Source organism: Myiozetetes cayanensis, unplaced genomic scaffold, assembly GCF_022539395.1.
Source record: "Myiozetetes cayanensis isolate MyiCay16 unplaced genomic scaffold, myiCay2020 scf1, whole genome shotgun sequence".
Classification (NCBI taxonomy): Eukaryota; Metazoa; Chordata; class Aves; order Passeriformes; family Tyrannidae; genus Myiozetetes; species Myiozetetes cayanensis.
This window is the reverse complement of record NW_026086604.1, coordinates 95,561,725-95,574,806: the sequence shown is the minus strand read 5'-3', so window position 1 is coordinate 95,574,806 and position 13,082 is coordinate 95,561,725. Positions and strand designations below refer to the sequence as shown.

The 13,082-nt window shown below is 37.2% G+C and overlaps 1 protein-coding gene across 10 annotated transcripts in view; it reads left to right on the top strand.

The window, feature by feature from the left end:
* TNS3 (tensin 3) overlaps positions 1–13,082 on the top strand; it is a 209,142-nt gene that overhangs the window by 80,620 nt on the left and 115,440 nt on the right. For 4 of the 10 annotated variants that reach the window (XM_050307131.1, XM_050307140.1, XM_050307149.1 and 1 more), the window contains 3 exons: positions 1,165–1,377; positions 2,163–2,201; positions 10,838–10,876. The exons of 1 other annotated variant lie outside the window; for it this stretch is intronic. Coding sequence is in view for 3 of the 9 variants with exons in the window: in XM_050307116.1 (XP_050163073.1) it covers positions 2,163–2,201; positions 10,838–10,876 (78 nt within the window). In the remaining 6 variants the exon portion in view is untranslated. The remainder of the gene's footprint in view (positions 1–1,164; positions 1,378–2,162; positions 2,202–10,837; positions 10,877–13,082) is intronic. 5 more of the 10 variants (XM_050307116.1, XM_050307100.1, XM_050307181.1 and 2 more) reach the window with 3 other exon arrangements.

The following is a 13,082-nucleotide window of genomic DNA, read 5'->3' as shown; positions in this document are numbered from 1 at the left end:
GATCTTCACTTCTCTTCTGAAGTTCTTGTCCACTGATGTCCCCAACGTTCTTGTGTCAGAATAAAGGAGATTTTACTTAGGCAGTAAGTCAACTTTAATGATCAAGCAGATTACAGCAGAGTTGTGTTTTAGTTAACCAAATGATAAAAGATATGCTTGATTCCTTAAGGATTTTGATCAGCAGAGGGAAAGGAGAGAGCAGAGATTGTACTTATGTGTGCCAGTAGTGACAGTTTTATTCCGCAATGCTTCCAATTATTGATTACATGAGTATGTAATGTCAGTTCATCTCTGCTTTTCCACTGCACTATCCAGCCAGGCTGTAAACTTCCTTGGGGTTTTTGTTAATTCTCTCTTAGTATAGGCAGTGAAAGTAATTGAAATTGGATGTGTTTATCTACTTTAACCTTAGGTGTTGCTAATGAGAACACCAGGGAAAACCTGTTTATAAGCACTTAAGTAATCACGTGGTCAGGACAGTCTTTTCTCTGTAGGTAGAGATGTTTTCTGCTTGTGATGGTGGTGCAGGAGGGTGCATGTGGCTTTGATTCTTTAGCTGTGGCTTGCTCTACCTGGTGGTTTGTCGCTTTGACTTGAAAGGAGAATGGGCAGTTTTAATTGAAGGTGGTATATGAAGTTTTACATGCTGTGTCAAGAAGAGGTCACAGAGGCAGATGATGTCTTTGCTTTCAGCAAGAGGAATGCTATCAGGACAGCTAACATCTTCCATGTGTTTAGTATGGGTGTTTGGTGATAGACTAGTAAATCATGAGTGGCAGTTACAAAATGAGCTTCAGAGATGGAGACCTTGGACTTGCAAGCCCGCAGAGGAGTCAGAGAGTACTGCAGACAAACTTCAAGGGGTTCTATCTGTCTTATTTTCTTTACGGGTAGTGTGGAGATCATGAGCAGGCTAGGAGTTGAACAATCAATGCACCACTTTTTTTTCCCTTTTTATAAGTACTTTGTGATTTAAGAAGCATTGAGAATCAGAGATAGATCTTTTTCATGACTACTTATGGAGGGAAATGCTGTCCCTTCTATGCTAGTGGTTAAAAGCTGTTACTGAGTGTTAAAGCTGGAATGGGTTGTCCTTGTGTAGTCAGGTCTCTCTCTTTTTGTCTATGCTGCATACAGGACTGATGTTTCTTTTTGTTCTTGCAGCTTGCTCTGTTGTGTAGGGCTGCATCTTCTTTTTATTATTCTAAGGCTTATAAATTACATGAGGCATGAGGGCCCTTCTGCTCAGTAAGCCACTCTGTATACCATGACTTGAGATCTGGCAGGACAGCTCACCAACAGTTCCTGAAAGAAAACTCCACCTTTGTTGTCCAGGTGTTACCACAGAGTTTCTGGCTCCACTCTGCTGGTTGAGAGGTGAGTCTGTCATGGAGAGCCATAATTTTGAAGGTGAACATATTAAATGAAACAGCTTTTGCTGGGGTTAACCTCAAGGTGAGCATGCACAGTGACTATTACTGAAGCTCACTTGAGTGGCGTAAATGGGTGAACCTACGGTTTTCTGACTGTATATGTGAAATTTGAGGGTGCTTGTTGTATGGGATTGTAGAAATAATCTAACATTTGCTTTTCCCTAGATCATCGTGTAATATGTTAGTTATGCTTTTCCTGGATTTCTTTGAGTTTTGCTTTCTGAATATTCAAACAAGGTGGTTTGGGGTTTCTTTGTGTGGTGGGTTTTTTTTTTCTGTGTTTTTTTCTTTTTTTGGAGAGTGATGTATACAGAATATATTCTTTGTAGGAAGTGTTTTAATGTGGAGCCAAACTTCTGAAATTACGCGAGTCTACAGAATTATCTGTTCTGCTTGCCCTGCTCAGCCCATACCCTGTAAAAGTTCCAGAACAAGGGTATTGGGGACTGCTGAAGTTCTAGATTTCTCAAAAAACAGAAAAGTTATTTATTAACTGAAACTGAGATGATGATAGAAGAATGCTGCAAAGAATGGAGGAAGGGAGAAAGCCCTCCATGTTTCCCTGTAAGTAAGTAATGCAGCTGAGAGCAGCAGTGGACACTCAGGTTCTACACCTGATCTGTCTGGTGACCCTTTGACTCTACCTGGAGGCAGCTCAATCAATGCAATTGGGACATATCTATAGGAAGTATCTGATTTTCCTTATTTTATTATCATTTTTTATTCTAGGTAGTGACACCCTGCTTTTTTCCAGGCAGCTACAAGCTGGTAAGTATTTTTGGCACTACAGATATCCATCAAGTTGAATTAGGTTATTGATTAGGTTATTGTTGCAGTCTGCTACATTCTCGTGTTATTTCAGTACTGTGCCATCACCTTTCCTCTCTGAAGGCTTGGCAAATTAAGGGTCTATTCCTGAAGCTTGTTATTGTGTCTTGTCCCATGCAAGAAACCATAAACCCAAATGTTTTATGCTTTTATTTGTGTGTTTTAAATAAATTTTAAAAAGACTGATTATTTGTTTCAACATACTGATGTCTCATGTTAGTTTGAAAGTACAAGTAGGGTAAGATTTGGTTGGGGCCTGTTATTTTTTGTTGAAGGTGGAAGACAGGAAGTTAACCCACACTTAGGATAGGAAAATGATAAGCCTTTTCTGGCTTGCATGACTGAATTTGGTTATTCCAGCTCCAAGGGTAACATGAGTGATGCCTGGAGGATGGGGTGTAACAGTTACTTATTGAACCACCATTGGCACCTGCTCATGCCCAAGTGTCAGCCAAGAACTCTGTATTGTAGTGGAAATACTAGCAATTACCTACATCTCACTTCTGCCTTGCTGTGTGAATTGGCTAAGTCACTTTGCATATTTTAGTGCCTTGATTTCCCTGCTGGAAAAATACAGGTAGCAATACTTACTTACTATGAACCACAGAAGCCAAAAAGTGCTTTTTAAAATTATTATCCTGTAAAAGAAAGCCTGGAAACCTAAATCAGTAATTTCTGGTATTATGAGGAATGTGAATGTCAACTCATTGGAGGTCTCTCCTAAATTTGACCCAGTAATTTTATGAATTAACCCACATCAAGGTCTGAGAATCTTGTATGGCATCACTGCTAAAATTATAAATAGAACCCCCCCTCCTTTCTTATGTCTGCAGCTCACAGTATTAGGTGCATACTGGCAACTGCAGTTGCTATTTCTTTTGTGTTGTGCACACAACCCGAGTATTGATTCTGACATAGAACATTTGTCATTGTGATTCAGGAACAATTTTAAACATATAGCAACCTGTGGGATGTGTTACCGGTCATTAATAATTCTGATTCAATTTGGTTTATGTGAACTGTTCATACGAGGCAGTGCTGGTAATCTGGGCCCAAGTGTGACCTGCTGACAGGTGAAGAGCATATATAGTGAAAGTGGCCTAACCAATTCTATCAGGGATGTAGACAGAGGTATATTCAGTCACGAAATAAAACATTTACTAGTTTTAGACAGAAGAAGGAGTAGAATTCTATTTAAATTTCTTGCAGGGAAATCTGTAGGTGAAATATTTTACTACATAGTGTGCAATGTGTTCTTATTATTGAGAGTGAGATTGAACAGTGTTTTGCATTTGATGTGAAATGTGATGACATTTTTAGATTAGGAGTCCTTGTCATACACAAGTGAATTTTATCTGTTTAGTGAAGACTTCTGTTTGTCTGAAGGAGGATGATCTGTGATGGCATTAGCTGTAAAATGTTTCTTTTACAACTTTTGAGTGTAAAATCTTGAGAAGATCAAGAATAAGTACTTGAGATTTTTAGATAATAGAGAGGGCGACATCTATTCAAATTAACCAAAATTTTGTGGCATTACAATTTGCTGCAGAACCATGGGTTTATCCCCATTTATTCCAGCAAGGAATTCCAACCTTCTGGTTTTCACATGAATGAACAATTACATATGCCTGTTTTAAATCAGTGTTGCATGTATTTAGCCAATGTAAAGGTTCCCTTTGCTCTCCTTAAGGTGGCTTATAGAATAACTGTAGTTAAGCTCTCCATGACATGTTTGTTGGAAGACTGTTGAAGCCTGATGAAATTCACAGATGTTCTTTTTCTTTGGAATATGGGGTTTATTGATTGTTTTCAGCTTGGATGCCAGTTTCCAAAGAGGCCCTTTCTTCCCATTTCTCATGAGGCATTTATCTTGAAGCTGTGTAATGACATCAGGGGCCTCATATATCAACTCAATGCAGCTGTTAGGAGTTCAGGTGCTAGAATATAAACAGGTGCTGTTTAAGTGTTCTAATACTACTTACTTTATGTTGTCATGCACATTCCTCAGATTAGAGAAAGGGAGATAATGCTAGTCCATCTTAATTGAAGCCAAACGTTTAGCAAAGATGACCTATTCTGATGCACTTAATTTTATTTCATGAAGAGGTAATGGGCTATTTGTAAAAATGGTCTTTCATTGCAGAGATGTATAGCTTGACCCAAAGAGTTTAAAAAAAGAAAAAAAAGAAAAAAGAAAGAAAAGTACCATGGTCACAGCCATTTTTTTTTCTTCCTTTTTTTTCTTTTTTTTTAACCTGAGAAATGACTTAGCCTACATAATACTTCTAAAATATGATAAAAGTCAAAGATGGTAAGTTTGTTTAAACAGCCTTTATTGGAATTATTGGATCTTATTTTAAAAGATGACTAGTTACTCAGTAGATAGTATTTTTTAAAATCAATATTTTAAATTAAAAAAAATGGCTAACAACTGCACATTTTTTTCTGAAATAAGTCTTTTTCTCTAGTGCTGCCAAAATGAGAAGGTTTAGGCCCTAACCTTAAAGCTCCAAATAGTTTTTGTTTAATCTGTTAGTTAAAGATAAAAATTAAAGGAAAGCTAATGGAAGGATATTAATTTTTAGGTAATTTTTATTTTCTAGGAAATATTCTAGGATAGTTTAGGATGCTTCAAGATCAGTAAGTTTGTCTTCTTTACTGAACTTTTTTTTCCATTGTTCATAATAGCATGTCTTTGAAAAGAGTAAAGGAAACTAAATCTTAAATCCTCAGAGGCCCATCACCCATCCTGACAAATGTCTCATAGTAATGAAATGTGGTGTGAAGGCCCAAACCTCTTATGTACATCGATCCTTATTCTAAAATAACTTCATTGATGAATGATCCTTATCACTGGATGACTTATCAGTTCTAAGACATGATTAAATGGTGATCTTGAACAGAGAAATTTCTGATTTAATCTTTATAATCTTTCTTCCTTTCCCACATTTTTTTTCCTCTTCCCTCCACTCCCCCCAAATGGTTACCAGAAAATTCTGCATACCTCTAGACTCCCATTTAAACATCACTTTTCATAACCAGCTGTTCTAATGTGGAAAGAGTAAGTGGATACTTACCTGCAGCATATATGTTATTATAACAGTCACTTCAAACTGAAGTTTGTTTAGCTGTTTTGCTAAGTCTTGAGGGGAATTTTGATCATTTTGACAAAATTGGGGAAGAGTGTCGGTAATTCTGCCTCCTTCTTCTCCCCCTTAATTGTTCAGTGTCTCTGAGGAGAAAAATTAAAGACTTGAACATTCATACCCCTTGTAACTAACTACACACTTGATTTGAGTCAAATTGTGCTCTGGCCTGTTTCAAAACAGCAGGAGAGCAGAATAAAAGTCATTGTGGAAGAAATAGCTTTGGGGTTTTTGCGTTTGTACGTGTCCTTTTTTAAAAGGAACAGGAGAATGCCTTGGGAAAAAATGCTGAGGAATTGAGTGGTGAAGTCACAAAGGCCTCATTCTACTTGCATATCTCATTTTTTACTTGAAATCTATGGCAATTAATATATCCCTGCATGTATTCAACCTAGTGTCAGCATTTTCTCCAAAAAAACCCCCTTAAAAACTGAAAATACATGTTGATAGAAAATAAAACCAACCCCCCAACTATATATGGGGAAAGTGAGCAAGACAACAGAAAACAATGTTTGAAAATATTTGTCCCCTGTGGCGAAAAACCCTCCCATTCCTTTTTTTCATGTTGTCTGTTGAACGTAACCCTCCCCAGATGCTTTGTATGAAAAAGATCGGTGAATACGACAACATGAATTTTTATGTTTACTGCATTCATTTTTAAACACATCTTTTCAGAAGAACAAAGTGAGACAATCTGATGTTCCCATGGAACTCTGTCCATCTGTTTTTAATGTGAAGCTGCTAGAGATTTTTTGAGAAATCTGAGGCTAAGTAACTGTGTGCTATTGGGAAGGCCTGTGCATGTAGATGAAGGATTGCATTCTCCAATTTCATTTTAAGTGGGGCCTCAATATTTAAAGACATAAGATGTTAACTTGGGTCAATCAGCATGACCTCCGAATACCCTGGAGTAGGATGACTGTGAGTAAAGAGTTAGAAACTGACATATGCAATGATTTTGCTCTGCTGGCTGTAATTTTGGTTTCCAGCTTAAATCAGTGAAAGCCTTTCTGGAAAATGTGTCAAGTGGGTTTGATTTGTAATAAATGTCTGTGACTAATGGCTAATTACTTTCTGGGTTTTCCCATCTTTCTTCTTTCAAACAATAGCATAGAAATCTTACAAAAAACTAGGAAAATGCCCAGGTCTGTTTTTTAGAGGGGCTTAACTTTTTTCCCTATTTGCTACATTCAAATGTTTGCTCACAGGACCTGTGAGGTACATACCAAGCTAGCATTATATGCACAGAGAAGGCATGAGCTGGTGAAGGATGCACTTATTCTCCAGACCTCTCCAATTGCTATGACCTTTTCTGGCTCCTTTCATGACTCTCACCAGAGCAGTTCTACCAGGGAGTGCTGCAGGTTGTAGCTTGCTCTGTCTTGCTATTCAGTTTTGCTTTATTAAATTTTGACCTGTGGGGTTTTTTTCCTTTCCTTTTTTTTTTTTTTTTCCCCAGCTTCATAAGAAGAAATAAATCTGCTTTTCTTGATTTCTTAGTGCCACAGGTAGACAGAAGTACAAACTGATGAGACATCTTCTTGACAAAACCTGTGAGCTCATACCTGATTTGAAACACTTAATACGAATATTTCTCAAACTTTTTTTGGATTTGTCTCTCTGTAATGCACTTCTTTGGGGTTTGGTTTTTTGGTTTTATGTTTTAAGTGCTTACCAGAGTAAGACCATGGACCCCAGAGATCTGCAGAGTAGAGGTTCAAAAATGCTATTTTAAGTGCAGTCAGTGCCTTGTTCATAAATGTCTCTGACTTAGCCATAAGAGGGAACAGAGAATAAAACTGCCTTAATATGGAAACGCCTCTGTCCTAAATTAATTAAATGTCGTGACCCTGAATTGAACTATGCAGTGTATACTAAATTCAAAAGCTATAGTTTACCAGGAGGGAGGGCTAATGTTGTTTCTAGGAATATTAGAGAATTACAAGATTTAATAGGTCTTCAAATATAAAGTTTTGTTATAATGCAGTGTTTTCGATCCCAGGTGTTCATCCAAAATAAAAGGAACAACAGGCTTTCTTTGAACAATAAAACAAACTATAGTAGCAAGGGGTCAGCAAGAGGGAAAGGTTTGGCAGTTTCCAGAGCCAGGTTTGCTTGCTTGTTTGTTTTCTGCAAATCTTTCCACTGAGTGAGGGAGGTACTTTTGCAAGGCGGAAGTGTCTGCTTTTCTGAAGTGTGACACTATTTACTATAGCAGATAAATGTAGAAGCATAATGTTCTTCCAAGGTAAAGAACACTTCTTTCTGCCTTTCTAGCTTTTATTTTCTAAAGCAAAATTATCAGTGTTTCAGGCTCTTAGTATCATTAGTTTTCAATTGGCTTAGAAACTTTTCATATATGTTTGACTTCACTAAACAGTAAATGGACTTGCATAGATTCTGCTTGACAGCTCACACTGGAAAAGGGAAATACACACTCCAAAGTGTGTTTTTTCCTGCTTATCTGCATAATTTTATATTCCTTCATAACTTATCCTAAGAGTGACAGATCTTATGTCCCTTGTGAATATGCTTTTAGTTAGCCTTTGAAAATACTTTCTCCGCAGTGGAATGTGTAAAAGGAAAGGACAACACTAATCTCACCACTATAAAATGAATGCCAGCCAAACATTAAAATGATAAATGACTGTAGCATTAGTTATTAGTGTCATGGAGGACTGCCACCTGTCTTTCAAAAGGAAAAGAAAAATCTTTTAATATTAATTTTAAAATCAGCTTTTCTTATAGTCAGCATTCATTGTAATAAGCACAGTGAATCATGTATCCATGTGGACCCCTTTCTTAGACAGAACTGTGAAGCAAATGTGATTCCTTAGATTAAATTCTGATGTTTGGTGTGACTGTTATATAATGGTGGACTCTGTTTGCTCATTGCTTAACTACACTTCAGTCTCTAGCATCCCATTCAAGTTTAGTTCCCTGTCATGTCAGAAATCATGCTGGTTTAATTTGCTTTAGGTTTTTCACATTGGCTCAAAAATTTAGTACTTGCATAGGAGTAACAAAAGTGTGTGTGGCAGAAGTGTTATGTATGAACTTGTTTTTGATTCTTCTCATTTGATGTCATTAAATGCTGGAGTCAAAGCTCAAGCCTGTTTCTTGGAGAAATGTCACAGCACCACCTTGTAGATTTGGGGGGAAAGATTGAGCTAATTGGGTTCTAGTTGTCTTTAAAGTGGAATCCAAATGAGAAGCTTTCAGGGCAAGATAGCCCTACTGACTAGAAAAACAAAGTTAACAGAGATGAAGACACTGTCCTCAATGAGGCAAGGTGGTTAGAGCATCTCCTGTGGCATTCATTTAAGGGCTGATGTATGTTCCTTTTTTGTAATTACTAAAAGAAATGTAACTTTATTTTGAAGTAGCAGTGTCATTTTATCTTTTGCTTTAATGACTTCTTTTTTTTTTTCTTTCAGAGAGGCTGTTTTTAGGGAGCCATTGGCAGGAATCTGTGATGGTTTTCTTTTATGATGATAGGACAGGGAAGTGGGATAATTTGTTTTGGAATGATTTTTCCTTGTTCCATAGAAAAGAAGTTTTTCTAAGAATTTTCTAACCATGTCAATCTAATTTTCTTTCAACTGTCTTTATTGGAGGGTGAGGACAAGAATGTTTTGTAATGTTTCATATTGAAATGCTATGATTGTTGAGGTGCAGAAGTAGAACCATAGAATCACAGAATGGTTTGAGTTGGAAGAGACATTAAAGATCTTCTAGTTCCAACTGCCTCTGCCATAGACAGGGACACCTTCCACTAGGTCGGATTGCTCAGAGCCCCATCCAGCCTGGCCTTGAACAGTTCTAGGTATGGGGCATCGACAGCTTCTCTGGGCAACCTGGCCAGTCCCTCACTCCCCTCACAGTAAAAAATTTCTTCCTGATGTCCAAGCTAAATCTACTGTCTTTCAGTTTAAAGTCATTCCCCCTTGTCCTATCACTGTATACTCTTGTCAAAAGTCCCTCTCCAGACTTCTCGTAGGCCTCCTTTAGGTACTGGAAGGCTGCTATAAGGTCTCCTTGGAGCCTTCTCTTCTTCAGGCTCAACCCTAACTCTCTCAGCCTGTTTTCATAGGAGAAGTGACCCAGCCCTCTGATCATCTTCATAGCCATCCTCTGGAGTTGCTCCAGCAGGTCTGTGTCTTTCTTGTGTTGGAGCCCCCAGAGCTGGATGCAGTACTCCAGGTACTGCTCCAGGTACTCTGCTCACCAGAGCAGAGAGGCAGAATCACCTGCCTTGACCTACTGGCCACACTTCTTTTGATACATCTCACAATATGATTGGCTTTCTGGGGTGCAAGTGCACATTGTTGAGATATGTCGAGCTTCTTGTATATCAACACCCCCAAGTCTTTCTCCCTAGGGCTACTCTTGATCCATTTTCTTCCCAGCCTGTAGTTGTGGTTGGGATTGCCCCAACCCAGGTGCATGAACTTGGATTTGGCCTTGTTGAACTTTGAGTTCTGCAATGTCCCACCTCTCAAGCCTGTCAAGGTCCCTCTGGATGGCATCCCTGTCCCTCCACTGTGTCCATCACACCACACAGCTTGGTGTCGTTGACAAACTTTCTGAGGCTGCACTTAATCCCACTGAAGTCAAGTGCAGTCTTACCTAACCTACAGCACTTAGTTCTACTGTTACTTCATTTTCTCATTTTGAGTGTTTTTCAAGATTAAATACTTCTGTAATTTTCTTTTTCTAAATCCAAATTATAAAATCCTTAATCTAGGATATTTTCTCTTGTGAAATGCTGAATCTTGACTTTGTTGAAGTCTTAAGCAAACATTTTGATGTTTTTTGTTCTACATAGTTTTACCACTGTACTTCACCATTATATTGCCTTGATTTCATACTGATTGTAGCCATCAAAAAAAAAAGAATGTACTTTTGGAATGCTGTGCTTCTGGTGATTCATGTTACATTTTTGTAGTAATGACTTGGCTGATTTCTTTTAAAAGGTTTGTTTTAAATCTCTGTCAATATAATTTAGCATGTTTTAAAACCAGCCTTGAACAGATTTTTTTTTTGCACAGCACTTACAGAAGATTCTTGGCAGTTCACTTCATTAATACCCATGCAAGTGTCTGTTTTCATGAAAAAGCATAAAATGAGAGATTGGGAAAAGAGGCAAAAGGGCACATATGGTTAGCAGTGGACATCTCCATGTATATTGTAACTTGGAATAGGTGCTCCCAGTACCTGAGTGCTGTCTTACAAGATCTGAATATGCAGAACAATAGTGCAAAATCAATTAGTTTTTCCATGTCTGTTGGAAAGATAATTTTTTGTTAGTACTGTAAGATGAATATTGAATGATTTTGTTGTGTGTATATGTTAGGAGGGGATTTCTTAGAATGTAGTTAAACTATCAGGAAAACTAAGTCAGTTTTGTTAACTTTTCTCCTTTTTCAGGCTAATTCTGAGGTGGTTAAAAATCATGTAACCAGAAATGTAAGTAATTTCATTTATTCCTTTTTCTTTTACTTGGCCTGATTTATTTTCCTATTTGTGTCTTCTTATTTTTACTACAACTTCACAAAGCATCCATTGTTAACCATTTTCAAAGTACACACTTTGGTTTCTATACTGTGTGAAATTAGCCTCTGATTGGTGTTTTTTTCACCCTTGAGTTTATCCAGGAACAATGAAATGACCTCTGCATTTCCTATTTTTAAATTAAGCAGGGGAGAAAGTAAAGAGAAGTATGAAAGTATTTACAGATTGAATTGTATTCAGAAGAATACAGAAAGTCAAGAGATTTTTTTTTTCAGCAAGAATGATATTAGTTTTTGTCTTGTGGTCAATACGCAAATAATAGTTTAGCTTTTATTTGTTCCAGTTACTATGCCATGTTATTTACAAAACAAATTAAATGCTCCTTCCCAATCCTTTATTTCTATGGCTGTAGTACTACTGGTACAAGTAGTATTAAATACATTTATTGAAGTGCAGTAGAGCCCAACAATCTAAATGATGTAGAAATTTCTGCAAATGGGACATGTAGCTGATTTTGATACTGATGGCCCTTATAAGTATACTTTTAGCACAATTTCTGTGAAGTAAGACAGAGAAGACAACTTCTTGAAGTCCTTTGGAGTTATTTATCTTTTAACAGAGATGTCAAGTTTTGTAGAATTCTAAACAAATAATGGGAGATGCCTATAGTTAACTATCTATTAGTAGGCAACTGTGATGCAGGTATTTGATTTAATGCTGTAAAAATGAGGTTAAAATTTAAAAAGGGGCAGAGGAAAGGACTTGAAAGATGTACATGGTCTTCACTCATTCATTGTTCAATTCCAGCACAGTTCTCTGTTGCAATAAATGAGCATCTGTTTCACCGTGTTAGTCTTGTGTGCGTTGTGGTTTTTTGTAATACTACTGGAACCACTCTGTGCAGGTGGTAAAGAGTTCTGATCCTTGGCTACCCATGTAGACAGGAGATATTCAGAGGTTACATTTGTATTAGCAGTATAGTTTGTTTACTTGGGCTGGCAATAAATGTTTTTCTACAACCAAGGGTATTTCTGTGGTTGGATCCACGCTATCAACCACACTGTTCTAGTAAAATTAGAGTTATTTCTAATGGCTAGAATATATTTGATAATGAAACAAGCTATAAATGACTAGTAATGTGATTGTTTCACCTTTCAGTTCACTGTTTCTTATCTAGACAAATGAACTAAAACTAAAAAGTCAGAGAAGAGCAAAGTTCTTAGTTATCTGTATATGAATAATTGGTTTTGACAGCTGCTTCTAGTGCAACAAACATGAAGCAAAATAATGAGATACGTTGTGACGAAAGATTGTTTTCTGTCACTAGCTGGAAGTTTTTAGCATCACTGTGTTACATCTAAATACTTTAGAGGGTTTTCTGTTTGTACCAGTTGCTTATTGCACAAGCCAAGATCTTTTTATTTTTTCTGTACATAAAATACCTTGTGCACAGCCATTTTGAAGGCAACCTTAAATGTTTTTCAGCTGTGCCTTTTGTCTTACTGCACTTTGCATTGATTATTATTTGATTAATATTTGACGATTAGCAAGTTTCCTGAAATTGTTGGTAGTTGCTTTCTATGGTCAAGTATACTCCAGGAGCAAAGGATGACTTGGTTCTGACACTACCCAGAATTCAATATTATGTTAGCTTAATTCTAGTGTCTGGGATAGCTCTGAGGCATGGATAGCACATTCTTACTTGGGAAATCAGATATGCATTTTCTTACATGTAGAGGACTTTCTCATGCCCTTATGGACTGGAATATTATTTTATTCTTAATATTAACATATTTAAAACAAATTGAGCTTTTTGTTTCAACTAAAAGCTGGCAGAAGTGTTTCAGTCACTTTTTATCCAAGGATTGTGTGCACACAATTTTCTGTTAGTTAACAGGGTGCAAAATTTGTGCTGAAAGTTTACTTCAGTTTTCATCTCTTACATCTTAACTAGCTCAGAGAGAAATACAGGAGATTTACTCTGAAGTCTTTCCCTCTGCCACCACATTTTTTTCTTTTCACTGTGCACTGTTTACAGAGTTAGAAACTAGAGTGCACACATACAGGAACTTTGTATTAGGTGCTACTGGGTCATGCCATACATTATTTCTACAGAGCCTCACCATGCGGTAGGTGTGAATTAATGCAGAAACCTTTACAC